The sequence below is a fragment of the Pseudorca crassidens genome, chromosome 20 (assembly GCF_039906515.1).
Source record: "Pseudorca crassidens isolate mPseCra1 chromosome 20, mPseCra1.hap1, whole genome shotgun sequence".
Classification (NCBI taxonomy): Eukaryota; Metazoa; Chordata; class Mammalia; order Artiodactyla; family Delphinidae; genus Pseudorca; species Pseudorca crassidens.
Genome location: NC_090315.1, coordinates 14,650,086 through 14,669,207, shown reverse-complemented (window position 1 = coordinate 14,669,207; position 19,122 = coordinate 14,650,086). Strand labels below are relative to the sequence as shown.

At 47.7% G+C, this 19,122-nt stretch overlaps 1 protein-coding gene across 4 annotated transcripts; it reads right to left on the bottom strand.

Annotated features, from left to right (window-relative positions):
• Window positions 1-9,813: 9,813 nt before the first annotated feature.
• Window positions 9,814-19,060, bottom strand: RINL (Ras and Rab interactor like). Of its 4 annotated transcripts, XM_067720413.1 has the most exons (13): window positions 18,837-19,060; window positions 17,673-17,764; window positions 17,314-17,473; window positions 15,928-16,030; window positions 14,897-14,969; window positions 14,749-14,813; window positions 14,343-14,492; window positions 13,859-14,257; window positions 13,140-13,457; window positions 12,748-12,879; window positions 12,433-12,596; window positions 11,016-12,350; window positions 9,814-9,990 (listed from the first exon to the last, which is right to left on the bottom strand). In XM_067720413.1, the coding sequence occupies exons 2-12, from the start codon at window positions 17,726-17,728 to the stop codon at window positions 12,288-12,290; spliced, it is 1,683 nt and encodes a 560-aa protein (XP_067576514.1). In that variant the 5' UTR covers window positions 17,729-17,764; window positions 18,837-19,060; the 3' UTR covers window positions 9,814-9,990; window positions 11,016-12,287. The 4 variants fall into 4 exon arrangements, with proteins under 4 accessions (XP_067576514.1, XP_067576513.1, XP_067576512.1 ...); XM_067720412.1 differs by having other exon boundaries at window positions 9,814-10,074; window positions 17,314-19,060; XM_067720411.1 differs by having other exon boundaries at window positions 17,314-19,060.
• Between the last annotated feature and the right edge of the window lie 62 nt (window positions 19,061-19,122).

Here is a 19,122-nt window from a genome sequence, read left to right as displayed (position 1 = left end):
TGAGGGGTCAAAACTCCTCATGATTCAAAACCACCCCAACTGCAGGGCTCATAGTGGTGGCCGACCTCTCCAGCTCCTTTTGGTCCTCTATCCACTATGAGATGCTTCTTTTTTAAGGAGCATCTCTTCTCCCTCTCTCTTTGACACAGGCCTGTTCCATGGCATCCCAGGACCCGCCATCCACATCAGTGTCGCGAGTGTGCATAACTGCTCTCAAACACCTACAGCAAGCCCATCCAGGTGGAGGTGGGGATTCCCCTGGCTTGTAGCCTTTTGAAAAAACACTTTTTAAAAAAACAATAATTTTTTAAAAAAATTATAGTTGATGTACAGTATTATGTGTCCCTCCCATGATCACACCTAGACCTTGTCTCAATTACCACAGCCTCTTTAGAACCTCAGTTTCATGCATCTTGCGCTTTCCCGGTCACCTGTCTTTCTAGTTCACTCCCTTCAGAAGCTCAACTCCGATAATCCATTAGCCCTACCATGTTTCCATGACCCCTCCACCCCCTCATACCTTCACACAGATTAAATTCCTTGACAAACCACTATAATCGCCCCCTTACGCACATTCTCTACACACTTCCCCCTCTCCACCCTACTCATCTGGCAAAACCACAATCCTTGTTAAATCTAAGACTCCATCTATCGCATGCCTGCATCTGTGCAGATGAATGTGGATGGAAAAAAATACACAATCATGCTAACTGCTCTCGCCTTAAATTCATACCCACCGACTTGGAATGCTGCCTAACGAATCTTGCCTCTGCCCCTGGTCCCTTGACTCTCCCAGATGATGTATCAGATCTTCTCCTCAAACCTCTCTAACAGCGTCTTCCTCGTCACTCTCAGCAGTGACTTTCTCCCTGCTTCCTGGGAGAACTACAGCCACCCTCCCCCCATATCCACTCTCTTCCTGCCTACTTGTGAGTGGGGTAGCTAGCCATGTTCCCATCTGCTGGGCTTCTTTTTTTTCCTATGCCTATTCTCATTTTTTTCTTCCCTAGTCAAGAAATTGGTCCCCTGTGGGCTCAGGGTTTCAGGAGAGAAATGTGACAGGCCCCAAAGCAGAAATAGGCCAGCTTTCTTTTCTTTTCTTTTTTTAAAGCCTCTTCAGGGCTCCAAGCAGAAATATCTTCATGGTCTATTGGGCCTCAGATTGAAAACTCAGATGCCTTTAGGGGTCAATGGGTGAAGCCATTGTGGTAGAGGAAAAGTTCTCAGTTGCATCACACAGTTGTGACTTATTTTTCCCCAAGCTTTATTGAGATATGCCTGACATTCAAGAAACCATACATATTTAAAGAATACGGTTGATGAGTTTTGACTTATGTATAAACCTGTGAAACCGCCACCACAATCAAGTAATGACCAAAAGAAACAAGGACACCTACTGTATAGCACAAGGAACTATACTCAATATTTCATAATAACCTATATGAGAAAAGAATCTGAAAAAAAATGTAGATAGATAGATATAGATATATATGAATCGCTTTGCTGTACACCTGAAACTAACACAACATTGTAAATCAACTATACTTCAATAAAAAATTAATTAATTTAAAAAAATTTAAAAAGAGAATCTGAAAAAGAATATATAACAGAATCACTGTGCTGTACACCTGAAACTAACATGATGTTGTAAATCAACTATACTTCAATTTAAAAAATAAAAAGAGGGGACTTCCCTGGCAGTCCAGTGGTTAAGACTCTGTGCTTCCATTGCAAGCGTGCGCAGGTTTGATCCGTGGTCAGGGAACTAAGATCCCTAGGGACACGGGTTCAATCCCTGGTCCGGGAAGATCCCACATGCCGCGGAGCAACCAAGCTCGTGCGCCACAACTACTGAGCCTGCGTTCTAGAGACCGCGAGCCACAACTAGTGAGCCTGTGTGCCACAGCTACTGAAGCCCGCGCCTAGAGCCCATGCTCCACAACAAGAGAAGCCACTGCCATGAGAAGCCCGTGCACTGCAATAAAGAGTAGCCCCCGCTCGCTGCAACTAGAAGAAGCCCGCAATGAAGACCCAACGCAGCCAAAAATAAATTACAAATAAAATAAATTAATTTTTAAAAAATTTAAAAATTAAAAAAATAAAAAGAGGGGACTTCCCTGGCAGTCCAGTGGTTAAGACTTCGTGCTTCCATTGCAAGGGTGCGCAGGTTTGATCCCTGGTCAGGGAACTAAGATCCTGCAAGCCACGCAGTGCGGCCCCCCAAAAAATTCTTTTTAATTAAAATAAATAAATACATTTAAAAAAGAAGAATGAATGGCTTAACCATGAAAAAAATAAAAATTTAAAAATAAATAAATAAAATATAAATTCTCAAGAACATCAAAAAAAAAAGAAGATAATGACTAAAAAGGTAATGAATATATCCATCATCTCCAAATTTCCCCCTGCCTCTTGATAAACGCTTCATCCCTCACCCCTCCACACACACATCCCCAGACAACCACTAATCTACTTTCTATCACTGTTGGTTAGTTTGCATTTTCTAGAATGGAATTATATAGTATGTACTCTCATGTCTGGCTTTTTTCATTCAATATAATTATTTTGAGATTCATACATGTTTAACAATAATTCATCCTTTTTATTTCTTTTTTTTTCCTTTCTTTTTTTTTTTTTGCAGTACGCGGGCCTCTCACTGTTGTGGCCTCTCCCGTTGCGGAGCACAGGCTCCGGATGCGCAGGTTCAGCGGCCATGGCTCACGGGCCCAGCCACTCTGCGGCATGTGGGATCTTCCCAGACCGGGGCACGAACCCGTGTCCCCTGCATCGGCAGGCAGACTCTCAACCACTGCGCCACCAGGGAAGCCCATTCATTTTATTTCTGAGTGCTGTTCCATTGTGTGGAATAGTTTATTTATCAAGTCACCACAATTTGTTTATCAAGTCACCCACTGATGGACGTTTGTGTTGTTTGCATTTTTTGGCAATTATACAAATAAAGGTGCTATGAACATCAATGTACACGTGTTTGTGTGGATATGTTTTCATTTTTTTAGTGTATATACCTAGGAGTGGAATGTCTGGATCATGTGGTAGGTATATATTTAACTTTTAAAGAAAAGTTATTTTCCAAAGTAGTTGTACCACGGTGTCCAACTACTATTACTATTAACAACAACAACAATAAAAACCGGCTGAAAATTTAGTATTTATTTTAATTCATTTATTCCTTCATTTGACAAATATTTACTGGGTACTGCTTTGTGCCGGACCCTGTTCTAGGCACTGGGGATTCAGCAGTGAACAAGGCACACAAAATTCCCACCCTCGGGGAGATGATGTTTGACTTATCCTCTCTCAGCCCAGATGATTTGGTTTTCTAGGTTGGGGCCACACACGTGCTGAGGAGCCAGATGGCCTGGTCCAAATCCTGGCTCTGCCATTTCCTAGCTATGTGGCCTTGGCAAGACCCCTTATCTCTGAGTCTTATTCTGTTAAAAGGGGGTGCTGATAATACAATCTTTACCTCCTAAGGTTGTGGCATTGTTGGTTTGCAAACTGGCCCCTGTACACAGAAGGCAAGGAGAGACCCAAGAAAGAGGCATGTCCAGATTGGTAGATGGCAGGTTTAAGAAGCAAGGGAAAGTTCATACGAACTTTTTTCATATCTTGGGCAGCCACAAGATAAGTAGATCTCCTTACCCACCTGCCAGAATCTTCAGAGTTTATATACAGAGGCCTTAACTGGGCTCAGTCACACATACCGTCGAGATGGTCTCAACAAAACCCTTCTCTCCCAAGGCTGTGTCTTTGGAACAGCTCCCACTGTGGGAAGAGTGGGCAGCGTACATTCCAAGGACAGGGGAGCGGGTGAGGAGACTCTGACTGCCCGGGCCCAGCTCTCAGGTCAACTGGCAGTCACGTGTGTCCTCTTGATGACCTCCGCCAACAGGCATACAAGCCACTAAGCATTAGCTATTATCTGTGCTGGGGGGTGGGGGGAGCCAGAGAATAAACAGGCAAAACATACATTGTCCCTTAATGAGCGTGAAATAGTGGCTTATAGTGGCTTTGATTTGCATTTCCCTAATTATTAGTGACGTTTATTATCTTTTCATGTGCCTATCAGCCACTTGCATATCTTTTTTGGAGAAATATCTATTTAAGTCCTTTGCTCATTTAAAAATTGGATTGTAGGGAATTCCCTGGCAGTCCAGTGGTTAGGATCTCTGTGCTTCCACTGCCCAGGGGAGAGCTGGGGGCACCGGGCCCGGGTTCGATCCCTGGTCGGGAAACTAAGATCCCGCAAGCCATGCAGCGTGGCCAATAAATAAATAAACAAACAAACAAATAAAATTGGATTTTTGTGGGGTTTTTGCTGAGTTTTAGGAATTCTATACGTATTCTGGATATTGACCCTTTATGATTTGCAGATATTTTCTCCCATTCCGTGGGTTGATGTAACACTCTGTTGATTGTTTCCTTTCATGCACACTTTTAAATTTTGATGTAGTCCAATTAACTTTTTTTTGTTGTTGCCCCTTCTTTTGGCATCACACCCAAGAAATTATTGCCAAATCCAATATCATGAAGCTTTTCCCCTATGTTTTCTTCTAAGAGTTTTATAGTTTTGACATTTAGGTCTTTGATCCATTTTAGGTTAATCTTTATATAGGGTGTTAGATAAGGGTCCAACATCATTCTTTTTTGCACATGGATATCCATCCAGTTTCCCCAATACCATTCGTTGAAAAGACTGTCCTTTCCCCATTGCATGATATGGACACCCTTGTCGAAAATCATTTGACCATACATGCCAGGGTTTATTTCTAGAATTTGCATTTTTAACAAGTTGCTGTTGCAAACCATTGATATATAGTATCAGATTGTTGCAGGAAGGGGGACCCCTTCCAGGGCCCAAGAGAGGGCTCTTGTCTAATACTCAGAAATGAATTGTCCGAGGAGAAATACACGCTGCAAAGCAAAAGACTTTATTGGAGAGGGGCATCCGGGGGGAGAGCAGCAGGGTTAGGGAACCCAGGAGAACTGCTCTGCCACGTGGCTCACAGTCTCTGGTTTTATAATAGGGTTAGTTTCCAGGTTGTCCCTGGCCAATCATTTTGACTCAGGGTCCTTCCTGGTGGCGCGCACATCACTCAGCCTAGATGGATTCCAGTGTGAGCGTTTCTGGGAGGTTGGCAGGATATATCATCTCTTCCCTCCACCTTTTGGCCCCTCCCAAACTTTTCTGGGCTGGTTTTACGAGAGATACTATGGGCGGGCACGTCCTCCCTCCTTTCAGCCCCTCCCGAATTCTCCCAGTTAGTTTTCAGTGGCAGCACCTCGTTCTTTACTAGGACCTTCTGTTGTGAGACAACTCTGGCAAGCGGTTATCATCCTGCCTGGCCAAGCTGGGCGGTTTTGGTCAACAGCTCCCTAACAAGATTAACAATAAAACAGGAAGGGAGGCTGTACTTTTTGAGAAGTCATAGAAAAGGTGATAGTTGAGCAAAGCCCTGCAAAACACAAGGGAGTCAGACAAGCGTGCGTCTGGGGAAGACGTTCCAGGTGAGGCAGGAGGGACGGGGGCAGGGCACAACTGTTAAAAGAATGACGCAGCCATTTGAGAATACAACAAAAACTAGTTAGAATCAACTAGGCCAGAGATGGCAGAAGATGTGACTTCCCATAAACCTTGAGCCCCATTATATGCTCATTGTAATACATAAGCATATGCTAAAAGACACACCCACAGGTGCCATGACAGTTCTGAGGCTGACCAAAAAAGGTCAAAGAATGGGCAGTGGCCCAATTCGTGGAAACCCCTGCCCCTTCCCCAAAATAGTTAGAATATTCCTTCTACTCATTAGCATATGAAATTACCCAGCCTTTAAAAACCAACTACCCCCCACGCCACCTGAGACGGTCCACATTCTGCCTATGGAATGTGTATCTCTCTAAATAAAAAATAAAATAGTGTTTCTTGCAAACCTAATTTCTGGTCTGAGAGATAGACCTCTGAGATCTATTTTTAAAATTCCCTTCTGGCTGCCACGTGGGTGGGTATCGCAGAGGATCCCCAGGACTTGGAACCAGGAGGCAGAGGGAGGCTGGGGCTGGACCAGGATGGGGCTGTGGAAAGGGAGGATGGGGTGGGAGGGAGTGGGGAGAGGAAGGGTGCAGGACGAGGCTCAGGCTTTGGCTGGCCTAGGGACCAGGGGATCGGGGGGCCCCCTGAGATGGGCACTAGAAGGAATGGGCTTCAGGGAGATGCTGTGGCCAGTTTGGGACACCGTGGGAATGGGAGGCCAAGAGGAAGCATCCAGCACGAAGCCCAGAGCTCCGAAGTGTAGCCAAAGCCCTAAACCAGTGATACCCCAAACACCAGCCATTTGGTCTCACTTTCCCATACTTTGCCTCGTATCCACGCATCACCCGTACGCTTAGCTACTGAATCATTTTCTTTAAATCGATTCACTGTTTTTTTAAAAAATTCAACACATTTATTTATACAGGAAACATCATTTTACTCCAGGAAGTGGAAAACAGCCATGAATAGAATATAATAGTACAAATAAATCCAATGATTCAGCAAGGATCAAAAAGAGGTGGGGCTTCCCTGGTGGCGCAGTGGTTGAGAATCTGCCTGCTAATGCATGGGACACGGGTTCGAGCCCTGGTCTGGGAGGATCTCACATGCTGCGGAGCAACTAGGTCCATGAGCCACAACTACTGAGCCTGCGCGTCTCGAGCCTGTGCTCCGCAACGAGAGAGGCCGCGATAGTGAGAGGCCTGCGCACCGCGATGAAGAGTGGCCCCCGCTTGCCGCAACTAGAGAAAGCCCTCGCACAGAAACGAAGACCCAACACAGCAAAAATAAATTAATAAATTAATAAACTCCTACCCCCAATATCTAAAAAAAAAAAAAAAAGGTGCTGAAAGCATTGGGTAAAAAAGTTGTTGGGGGACAGGTTATTCACAGGGTCTCAATGTACCACCTACGGATAACATCATAATTCAAATGGGAAGAAATCTGACAGTCACTTCCTATTATGGGCTGAACTGTGTGTCCCCACCAAACTCATATGTTGAAGTCCTAACCCCCAGTACCTCCAAATGTGACTATGTTTGGAGAAAAAGCCTTTAAGAGGTGAAAATGAAATCATATGGGCAGGCCCTGATGCAACGTGAGTGGTGTTCTTATACGAAGAAGAGATTAGGACACAGACACACACAAAAGAAAGACCATATGAAGCAAAGGGAGAAAATGGGCATCTTCAAGCCAAGGAGAGAGGCCTCAGAATGAAATCAGCCCTACTGACCCCTTAATAGACTTCCAGCCTCCAGATCCATGAGAAAACAAATCTCTGTTCTTTAACCACCCAGTCTGTGGTATTCTGCTACAGCAGTCCAATCAAACTAATATACTCTTTAACTCAATGGGCAAACTTAGCATCACAGATCACGGGGTGCCTGATGGGAGGTACTGAGAAGGACCAAGCCTCACCTCCACAGTATTCTTCATTTAACTGCAGGACTGGAATCTAATCGTGAAGAAACATCAGACAAATCCAGCAAGTGGGGCTGTCCACAAGACATACTCACGCAGGATATAAAGAGCTTCCACAACTCAACAACAACAGCAAAACAAATAACCCGATTTAATTATGGGCAAAAGACTTGAATAAACGTTTCTCCAAAGAAGATGTACAAATGGCCAGCAAGCATATGAAAAGATGCCTAACGTCACTAATCATTAGGAAAATGCAAGCCCAAACTACAGTGGTAATCACCTTACACCCATTAGGATGGCTACTATCCAAAAAAGAGAAAAGTAAGTGTTGGCATGGAGGTAGAGAGAAATCAGAACCCTTGTGCATTCTTGGTCGGAATGTAAAGTAGTGCAGCTGTTCAGGAAAACAGCCTAGAGATAAACTGTTAAAAAATTAATTTTAATTAAATTAAAAACTGTTGTAAAACATTAAACATAGAATTACCATATGATCTGGCTATGCTACTTTTGGGTATACATCCAAAAGAAATGTAAGCAAGATTTCAAAAAAGATATTTGCACCCTCTTGTTCATTGCAGTATTACAATAGTCAAGAGGTGGAAGCAACCCAGTTGTCCACAGAAGGATGACGAGATAAACAAAATGTGATATATACAAACAATGGAATGTTATTCAGTCTTTTAAAAGATGGGGGACTTCTCTGGTGGTCCAGCGATTAAGACTCCACGCTTCAACTACCAGGGACATGGGTTTGATCCCTGGTCGGGGAACTAAGATCCCGCATGCCGTGTGGTACAGCCAGAAAGAAAGAAAAAAAAGAAAAGTTTAGGGCTTCCCTGGTGGCGCAGTGGTTGAGAGTCTGCCTGCCGATGCAGGGGACACGGGTTCGTGCCCCGGTCTGGGAGGATCCCACATGCCGTGGAGCTGCTGGGCCCGTGAGCCATGGCCGCTGGGCCCGCGCATCTGGAGCCTGTGCTCCGCGGCGGGAGAGACCACAGCAGTGAGAGGCCCGCGTACTGCAAAAAAAAAAAAAAAAGTTTAAAAGATGGAAATCCTGTCCTATGCTACAACATGGATGAGGCTTGAGGACTTTATGCTTAGTGAAATAAACCAGTTCACCAAGAGACAAATGCTGTATGATTTCACTTACATGAGATATCTAGAGGTGTCAAAATCATGGGAACAGAAATTAGAACGGTGGTTGCCTGATGCTGGGGGGAAGGGGAAATAGGAGCTGTGTTCAATGGGTAGTTTTAGATTTAAAAGATGAAAACGTTCCAGGGATCTGTTACACAACAATGTGAATATAGTTAATACTACTGAACTGCACACTTATAAATGTGTAAGATGGGGGATGTCCCTGGTGGTCCAGTAGTTGACTCTGAGCTTCCAGTGCAGTGGGTTCGGGTCGCATCCCTGGTTGGGGAACTAAGATGCCACATGCGGCATGGCCAAAAAACAAAAACAAACAAACAGAAAAAGAAAAAAGTGTAGGGACTTCCCTGGTGGCGCAGTGGTTAAGAATCTGCCTGTCAATGCAGGGAACATGGGTTCGAGCCCTGGTCTGGGAAGATCCCACAGGCTGTGGAGCAACTAAGCCCACGACCCACAGCTACTGAAGCCCACGCGCCTAGAGCCCGTGCTCCGCAACAAGAGAAGCCACTGCAGGGAGAAGCCCGTGCACCACAACGAAGACTAGTCCTTGCTCGCCCCAACTAGAGAAAGCCCGCCTGCAGCAACGAGGAACCAATACAGCCAAAAATAAATAAATAAAAATTTAAAAAAGATAAGAGCGTAAATTATATATTTTTGCTACAATTTAAAATAAATAAATACATACGTACATACATAAACACATAATAAATCAATGAAATTCTTGATGCCCTGCTTGCCCTGGAGGTCAGCTCCTTCTTACAGGACATGACCCCTCCCATCTCCTGGGGTCTGACCACCCCCCTCAGTGCTGTATGAACATAAGATCAGATACTGTGTCCTGCAGTCTCTCCAATCCCTTCTTCCTGCTTCACTGCCCAATGCAGCCATCCTCAAGGTTCTTGGCTTTCAAAAACAATTGTGAAAAAACTCTATTCCCTGGGACATTTTTCAGTTGACATCTAAAATTACAGTATTTTGATCATTATAAAATGTAAAATTTTAATGGCAATGCATCTCTTCATTAGATGGATTAAGAGGGATTTTCCTATTTTTCTAGTAGACAAATGTCCTTGTTGCTGGAATGAGGTTGAGTATTAATTCTACTCTTATTTTTCCTTTTCATTAATAGTGCTGAGACTCTGTAAGTTTCCTGGGGCTGGTGTAACGAATGACTACAAACTCGGTGGCTTAAAACAACAGAAATTTATTCTCCTCCAGTTCCGGAGGCCAGAAATTAAACATCAGTATCACTGGGCTGAAATCAAGGTGTCAGCTGGGCCACACTTGTTCTGCAGGCTCCGTTCCTTGCCTCTTCCAGCTTCTGGAAAGTGTTCCTTGGCTTGTGGCCACATCACTCCAATCTGCAAGGCCAACATTTTCAGATCTCTCTCTGCTCTGCCTTTATAGTGCCTTCTCCTGTTTGTGTCAAGTCTTCCTTTGCCTTCCTTTTATAAGGACACATGTGGTTGCGTTTAGAGCCCCCCTCGATATTCCAGGATAATCCCTCCATTTTAATCCTTAATTTGGGACTTCCCTGGAGGTCCAGTGGATAGGACCCAGCGCTTTCACTGTCATGGGCCCAGGTTCAATCCCTGGTCTGGGAGCTAAGATCCCGCAAGCCTCAGGGCGTGGGGAAAAAAAATCCTTAATTTGATAACATCTGCAAAGACCCCTTTCCAAATAAGGTAACATTCACGGATTCCAGAGATTAGGACATGGATATCTTTGCGGGGAGCCATTTTCAGCCTACCACAGAAAATGTGTTCATTGAACAAGTATTTATTGAACACCTACTGTGTGCCAGGCATTTTTCTAGGCACTGAGGATACAGCTATGAACAGAACAGAGATCCACAGCCTCCTGGAGCTGACGTCCTACGGCTGTACTCACTGTCTAAAAATGGTAGCTACAGGCCCTGAGTGGCTATTGAGCACTTGAGATGTGCTGCAGTGTAAAACACACTGGAATTTGAAGATTTAGGATACACACAAAAAGAATGTTAAATATCTCAATAATTCAAAAATATTGATTACATGTTGAAGGGATATAATGGGTTAAATCGGATATGTTATTAAAGTTAAATTCACTCGTTTCTTTTTATTTTTTTTTATTTTTCTCTTTTTTTTTTCTTTTTATGTTTTAATGTAGCTATGAGAGTATTTAGAATTACATGTGTAGCTTGTATTCTATTTCTATTGGACAGCACTGTCCTAAGGGGAGGGAGAAGATTATGGACAATTAACACAGTAAATAAGTATATTATATGGAATGATTGGAAGTGAAAGCTTCTATGGAAAAAAAAAGATCAGGGTAGGGGAGTGTTTCCTATGGCTGCTGTAACAAATTACCACAAACTTAGTGGCTTAAAAAAACACCCATTTATTACCTGTTGCAGTTCTAAAGGTCAGATGTCCAAAATGTGTCTTAGGGTCTAAAATCAAAGGCTGAACTTGAGTGGACCTAGAGATTATCATATTAAGTGAAGTAAGTCAGACAGAGAAAGACAAATGTCATGTGGTATCACTTATATGTGGAATCCCTTCCCCCCAAAAAGATACAAATGAACTTATTTACAAAACAGAAAGAGACTCACAGACATAGAAAACAAACTAATGGTTACCAAAAGGGATAGCAGAGGTAGGGAGGGAGGGAGAGATAAATTAGGAGTTTGGGATTAATATATATACACTACTATACATAAAATAGGTAAACAACAAGGACCTACTGTATAGCACAGGGAACTATACTCAATATTTTGTAATAACCTATAATGGAAAGGAATCTGAAAAAGAATATATATATACATAACTGAATCACTTTGCTGTACACTTGAAACTAACACAACATTGTAAATTAACTATACTTTAATTACAAAAAAACAAAATCGAAAGCTGAGTTCCTTTTGGAGGTTCCAGGGGGAAATCCATTCCTTGTCTTTTTCAGCTTCTAGAGGATGCCTACATTGTTTGGCTCCTGGACACATCACTCCGACCTCTGCTTGCATCATCACATCTCTTCCTCTGAATCTGACCCCACTGCCTCCCTCTAATAAGGACCCTGGGGATTACATCGGGCCCACCTGAATCCAGGGTAATCTTCCCATCACAAGACCCTTAATTTTTTTTTTTTTTTGGCCGCACCCCACGGTATGCGGAACTTCCCCCACCAGGGATCGAACCCCCAGCTCCCACAGTGGAAGCGCGGAGTCTTAACCCCTGGACCACCAGAGAAGTCCAAGATCCTTAATTTAATCACATCTGTAAAGTCCCTTTTACCACTTAAGGTAACATATTCACAGAGTATGGAGATTAGGGGGTGAACATCTTGGGGGGGCATTATTCTGTTTACCACAGAAAGGGCAAGCCAGAGAAGCTGTGGTTTTAGACAGGGGTGTCTGGAAGAGAGCCTCACTGAGAAGGTGACATCTGCCTAAAGATCTGAAGGAAGGGAGGGAAGGAGCAGTGTGGATATCCGGGAATGGCATTCCAGGAAGCAGGGACAGCCAATGCAAAGGCTCAGAGGTCTTCCCTCAGACCCGTTTCCTTTTCCTGGGAGCCCCTCCTTCTTGCTGCCTCTAGTCTAAACTACAGGGGTCAGAAGTTGGTGCTGCCCTAGGTGCCTCCCGAATCTTGCTTGCGGAGCAGAAGGGTCTGAGACTCTAATCATCACTGGCCTCTTGCACAATCTCTATTGCCCATGGTTCCTCAAAGGGCAACTTGGCCTGTGGGGAGAGGCAGGAGCCTGGGTCAGAAAGGCAACAGACCCAGCCCTCCCCTCCACCCGCAGTCCAGAGGGGCGATCACCTGGGCTTCGGTGGGGCTCTGTCTATGCAGCGTCCGCCTGCGGTGCCACTGGCGCAGGGAGGCCCGGGCCTCAGAGCTGAGCCCCTGGGGCGCGCGGCCCGTGTCAGGCTGGTAGTGGGCAATGTGGTACAGGGCCCCAAACCACGTGGTCAGGTAGTACCCGGCTAGGGGCAAGAAGGGGAGGTCAGTGCAGCCCCCTCAGGTTCCCTGGCCGCCTGCAGGCTCCCTGCAGGTTGACCGCCTTCCCTCCCGCTGCAGGCGGGCGGCCTAGGGCGCCCCCTCTTGGGTCCCGGCGTTCTGGGGCTGGGGCGTCACCCTCTCCCCGTAGCTCGTCCGGATCCAAGAGCTCCATGAGAAACTCCACGTCAAGCTGAGTCTCCCCAATGTCCGGACTCCAGATTAGTTCCTCTGTTAGCGCTGGCAGGAAGGCGTCGGCCCCCAGGGGCTCTAGGGGAGCCGGAGGACAGGCTCTGGGGTGGACGGGGCGTGCAGGCACCTTCCATCCGATCCCCAGAACCGCAAGTGCTGGCTGCCCTTCCACTTTGCCGGGCATGCAAACGCCCGTTACTAGATTCCCGCGGCCCGCGTAGACGCCTCCTGCTAGAGCATGCCATCTTCCCCTCCACGTGTGCACGGGAGCCTTCTACCTGGCTCCTGTAACCCTCAAGCCACTCCACATTCAGGTAGACTCAAGACTCCTCCTTTACCTTGGTTTTCGTCCCGAGCCAGGCCCTCGTAGACGTCACTGCACACCGCCAGCAGGAGCGACACCTTGCGGCGTGGGGCGCAGGCTGAGTGGAGGCGCGCCAGGCGCGCGTGGATGCGGCTTCGCAGGGCGGGGACGGGGCCCCGCCTCTCATGCCCCGCCCCCTGAGCTCCCGGAGGCCCCGCCTCCGCCCGCAGGGCTATCTGTCGCCGCCGCAGTTGCCGCAGAGCTGGGGCGCGGAGCGTGCGGAGTCGAGTCCACAGGGCCGGCTTCAGAGGCGCCAGCACCGCCCGGCACAGGGCCGCCTCCACCGCGGGGCCTGCAGGGGTTGAGATGGGTGAAGGAAGGGTCGTCAGGCTGACCTATGCCTACCCTCTCTCTCCAGCGACCCATCCTCGCCAACAGCAACACCTTCCTAGCCTGTGGCCACCCACTTGTGTAGACTTAGGTGTGAGCACGTGTGGAAGGAGCCTGGGTGTGAACGAGCGCGTGGGAGAGAGAGTATGGCTGTCACACGTGTGTGAGATGGAGCAGTGGTGAACAGAATAGGTATTATTACATGTAGGAAAGGGCGTGTGAGTAGAAAAGGAAACAGGTATGCACACAGATGGAGAGAAGGAAGTTGGGTGTGAACACCTATGTAGGGCCAAGAGATGGCAAACGTGAACCTGTGCGGGTTGGGAGAGTGGCCCTAAGTTCCCTCTCAGCCCTCCTCATTACCTAGATCCTCGTCCTTCTGGGGGGCCCCGGGAGCCCTGCTCTCAAAGACAGCCCTGACATCGGGGTCCTTTGCTAAGTGATCTTGGAGGTCAGCAAGGAGGTGCCGCATATCCTGAAGCAGCTCTGTGGCCGGGTCCCCAGGCCTGTGGGGACCTTCAGCCTCTGAGGTGAGGCGCACCCGAAAGCCCCGGAACTGCCTGGCCACGTAGCTGCTCCGGGCCCTGGCTAGAGCCCGGATGTGACGCGTGAGCGCATCCTCAGCTCCCTCTTCTTCATCTTTGTAGTCATCCTCCTTCTTCTCTTCCACCAGGCTGGCCAGAGCTGGCCTAGGATGGTGTACTTCTGGGCTGAGTGGGCCTTCCACCCAGGAGACCTGGTGAGGGGCTGGGGTCCTGGGGGCTGATGGGGAGAGAGGGTTGAGTTCCACAAAACAGTGGCAGCAGCTCCTTCATCCCTCAGGGGCCCGGGGCCCTGCTCATCTAACCTGGACCATGTCTCTCGGCAGTCTCTGGAGTTGTCTCTGGGGGCGTCTGCTCCATCTCCCACCCTCTGTGGGTCTCCAGGTAGAGCTTGTTCACCACAAAGAACACCCTCCCTGAGGTGTTGAGTTGGATGCTGCCAATCTGCAGAGGATCTGGGGGCCAGCAGAAGTGAGGTGTCCCAGGTGTCCAAGGGGCCAGCCTTAGTGTCCAGCTTCATTACTGGAAGAACTGAGGCTTGGTCCCTGGCACCTCCTCATTCGGGCCCAGGAGTCGAGCACCCCCCCCACCTTTCTCAAACCCCAGCCTTATCTTCCCTCGAACCCTGTAGTTTGGTCCCTCAAGTACCATCCTCCTGGACTAAGGAGGTGGAAAGGTGGCCTCTTCCTCCATTAGAGAATCATGCCTCACCTGTGTTTTGGTCTCCAGGCCCTAGAGTGGGAGGGGGCAAGAGCAGTGTTCTGGGCAAAACATCCCTGAGAAAAAATGAGGAGTCACAGTATGGGTGAGGTGTCATAGGGAAGGATCCCCCTTAGCCCTTTGGAAAGGTGACCTGTACCTGCTGGCTGATAGGAAGGCCAGGAGATGGGGCAGGTCTGACATGCAGAGGTTAGAGGACTCCAGAGACACACCTGCGGGGAGAGGGCAAGGAGGAACAAGTTAGAAAACTTGAGGGGTAGCAGCCTTCTTTTCCCTGGGACTCTCTCTTCCCCAGTCCTGCAGGTCCCCCAAGAACCTTCAGAACAAGGAAATTTCTACCCTTGCAGTCCCTATCTTTTCCTGTGACTTTAGGCTTGCATTCCACTTATGCCACCAAATAGGATTCATTCATTAGACAAATATTTATTGAGCACCTATTCATTTTCAGGCACTAGGGATACAGTTGTCAAAAGGCAGATACATTCTCTGTCTTCCTGTAGTTTACCTTTTAGTGGAGGGAGACAAAAATGAATGAGTAAACAAATAAAGGTAAGTGTATAATGTATTGAGTGCTATGAATGAAATGGAGTGATTGAAAGTGACCAGGGCTCTCATTAGCTGTGGTGGCCAAGGAAGATTACATTTCTACAGAGGCCTAAACGATGGAGACTAAACTAACCATTCAAGGAAGGGCATTCATGCAGGAAAAACAAATACAAAGGCCCTGAAGTTGGGACACATTTAGCATGCTCAAGAAACAGAGAAAACAGTGTGTCTAGAGTAGAGAGAATGAAGGGCTGTAGATGGAGAGGTGGGCAGGAGCTAATCATTCATCACCTTATAGGCCATGATGGGCTGTAAGGAGTTTAATGTTTATCTAAAGATGTTGCATGTCCTTTGCAGGGTTTAGGGCAGGAATGTATAACATCTGATTGATGTTTGAAAATATCACTCTGGCTGCCGTGTTCAGAATGGAAGAAAAGGGTGGGAGCAGGAAGACCAGAGAGGAGGCTACTGAAATTGTCTGGGCAAGAGGTGATGGTGGCTAGGATTAGGGTGATGGAGGTAGAGAGCATTGGGGAGATTCAGGAGATATTTTAGAATTAAAACTGACCAATCTTGGTGATAAATTTGCTGTGGACTGCAAACTTGGGGGTATAGGCTCCTCACCTCCAGGAAGCTTCAGGATCTGGTAGGTGTTGATTTCCCCTGGTGAAGGTCCTGTCCTCAACACAAGGACCTGTCTGGGATCATGTCCTATGACCAGGAAACTCTGGGGGAATGGAGGCAAAGTTCAGCTTGAAGAGGATTTGTGCCTGCCTAGCATCCATTGCCCTTATTTTGGGTTCCACACCTCAAATTTCCTTTAGAAAACTCTCTACTCCACTCTCTACTCTAGGTCCTGTGGGTGACTAACTCTCCATCAAGCCCTAGGGGTGGGTCCATGACCTGACCTAGCCAATAGGATTGACAGTGTTCTCTGACCACTGTGATTGGTTCAGAGATGGGCACGTGCACCAAGCTCAGCCAATGGAAATCTTCCACAGGATTTTTGCTGGAGCTCTTTGGAAAGAGGCCTCTTTTTACACTGAGGTTGCTAAGCTGGTGAGATGTGGCCCTGAGCTGGGGCCAGCCATCTCTCTAACTACAAAGAGAAAGCCTCCCTGAGGAGGAAACTGTGGTATACCTGTTAGTTGCTTTATCCAGATCTATTCCCTATTCCTTGCAGAACTCCAGCTTTATTCAGGGCATTAATAGGCCCAGCCATAGAAGATGGATAATGATTGATGTAGGCAGTGGTTCTCACCTCTGTATAACTCCCAGGTGAGCTTTTAAAAATGTTGCTACCTGGGCCTTATCCGTATATTCTGAATCAATTGTGAAGGCTTTTGTTTTTCCTAGTAAAAGAAAACAATGCAACTGGTGCCTCCTTTCTGCCTTCCTCCTGCCTGGAGTGCACACATGTGCTTGGGTCTGGGGCAGCCACTGGACGACCATGAGGGAAGTCCAGGAGAATTGCAGAGAAGATGGCCTTGATGTCACCCGAGGAGCAGAACTGGAGCCTGCAGCTACCTTTCTGGTTATGTTAGAAAGATAAATGCCTATTTATCTAAGCTATTATAGAACAAGTGTTTACTTGCATCCCCAAATATGTAGAATTCCCTGCAGTTTAAAGCAAAGCCAAGGGAATTCCCTGGCGGTCCAGTGGTTAGGATTCTGCGCTTTCACTGCTGAGGGCCCAGGTTCAACGCCTGGCCAGGGAACTAAGACCCTACAAGCCTTGTGGCAAAACAAAAACAAACAAAAAAAAAGGGAAAAACAGAAAAACAAAGCCAAGAAGTGGAATGAAGAGAAATGTATACATTGTCTGATGTTCAGGATCCAGACATTCCTGAAATTACTTTTACTTCTGGGCTTTTCAGTCATTTGAATCAATAAGTAGCCTTTCAGTTTGCCTGGTCTGTGTTGTGGTTGTCACTAGCAACCAGCAGGGTCCGAACTGATTCAGAGTGTCATGGGGAGGGTCAGAGAGGGTCCCCGGCTGTGAGCACTTACCCCTGGTGGCCACAGCTCCAGAAGGGCTTTTGCATCCTGGGCATCCAGCTCTGGGATCTGCCACACCCCCCATGTCCTCTGAAGGCGAAGGAGTGGCTCTGGGGTCCCAAGGACTCTTAAGGGGGTCTCAACTGCTCCATTCGCCTGTGATGGGATTAGTCTGGGACACGCAGGGACCAGGAGACCAGGGGACAGAGGAAGGCAGTTGGACACTGAGATGGGGTCAAAGGTACAGGAAGGGGAAGCCCAGGGGCAAAGGGTCAGAGATGGGGTTCTGGGTCCTGTGGCGGGTGGGAACTGGATGGAAGGGGCTTCTGAATCCAGGGGCAGGAGCTGGAGACAGCCCCAGCAGCCCTCACCTCTCCCCATCGGTGGGGCCTGCTGAGGCCTTGTCCTCTGGCTGTACCATCATCATCAGGTTGCAGAAGGCCAGTGAGCCATGGTCTGGCCTCTGGCAGGGAGGAAGATAAGTCTATTTACAACCCGCATGGCAGAGACCTTGACCAATCAGAATGGACTTGAGACCCGTTGCTGTGCCAGGTATTAATTCTTTATTTGCTGGATGGTGGGGCGATCTGGGGATCCCAGGAGTCTTGAGTCTTGACGTAGTGGGGGAGGAAGATGACTCAAACTGATAGCTATTTACCAAGCGGTAGGGTAATATTTCAGATTATAACATCCGGTGCAGCCTTATGAATGTGGACCAGCTAACTAACAACCTTGTCAAAATACAGTGCCCGGAAAAGGGCTCTGCCCACAGCAGGCACTCTGTAACGGTGACAAATGTTATACCACATTTCCTCTCCCTCCCTTCCCAGACCACAGAGGAGCCCTCAGATATTTTCTCCCAACGTTTTATTATGAGAGATTTAAAACATTCAGAAAAGCTGAAATAATTTTACAGGGAACATCCACATACCCGCTACCTAGATGTTACTATTATTCTTTTTGCTTTATCACACATCTGTCCCTCTATCCATCGGACCCCAACCCTTCTAACCAGGTAGAGAGTCCTACAGTGGGTTATCAGTTAAGGTGGGCATTCTAAAATATTTTCCCTGCAGCAGTCCCAGGAGTAGGAGTCCTAGGTCCATCCATGCATCCATCCATCCATCCGTGCACCCATACATCCAACGAATATTTATTGAGTACAGGCCCAGAGTAGGGTAAAAAGGTGCCTGAGGAAGAGGGTGATGGGCAGAATAGGCCCCTGCTCCCAGGGGCCTCCATTCTTCTTGGGGTGGGTACAGGGGATGGAAAATAAACAGCTAAACAAATCAATCAGCCCACTGACCAGGGCATTAGGAAGTGGGGGACAGAGAGCAGGTGCCCTGGCCAGGGGAGAGCAGTCAGGAGGGGTGGGGGGAGGGAGACAGATGCTTGCCTGGGTCCCATGAGAAGGGGAGAAGGAGATGGGTGGTGCTGGGCAGGATGGGACGGCGGCAGCTGCCTGATACCTCAGGGAGGCAGTGGGTCAGTGGGGGGGTGATGATGCCAGCTGCTCAGTCCCTGGGGACCCCTACCTGTTCTCCGAGGGGAGGCCTGGAGTAGCAGGAAGTGAAAGTGTTCCTCGCAGAGAGAGGAAGCTGAGTGGGCAGGGGGAAGAGGCGGGGCTGGGGGTATTTGAAATCGACCCTCCTCCCTCTTTCCGGGGGCTCAGGCCTTAGGTGACCGGGCTCTGGAGGAAGGGACCCTGGCAGTCTGGGAGTCCAGGGGTAAGAACCATGAGGCTCCCACGGCCCCAGGAGTCCCCTCTCGGCACCCTTCGGCACCCTGCACCCTTTCTCATGAGAGCCTGTGGATGTTCTT

Bases quoted from the DNA above. Each gene is read 5' to 3' on its own strand.
- RINL (XM_067720412.1), bottom strand. From the start codon at position 17,682: ATGGGGAGAGGTGAGGGCTGCTGGGGCTGTCTCCAGCTCCTGCCCCTG. The intron at 14,258-14,342 runs GTTAGATGAGCA...TCTCCCCATCAG, and splicing joins TGCCGAGAGACATGGTCCAG to CCCCCAGGACCCCAGCCCCT. The intron at 12,880-13,139 runs GTAAAGGAGGAG...CGGCTCCCCTAG, and splicing joins GGCTCGGGACGAAAACCAAG to AGCCCCTGGGGGCCGACGCC.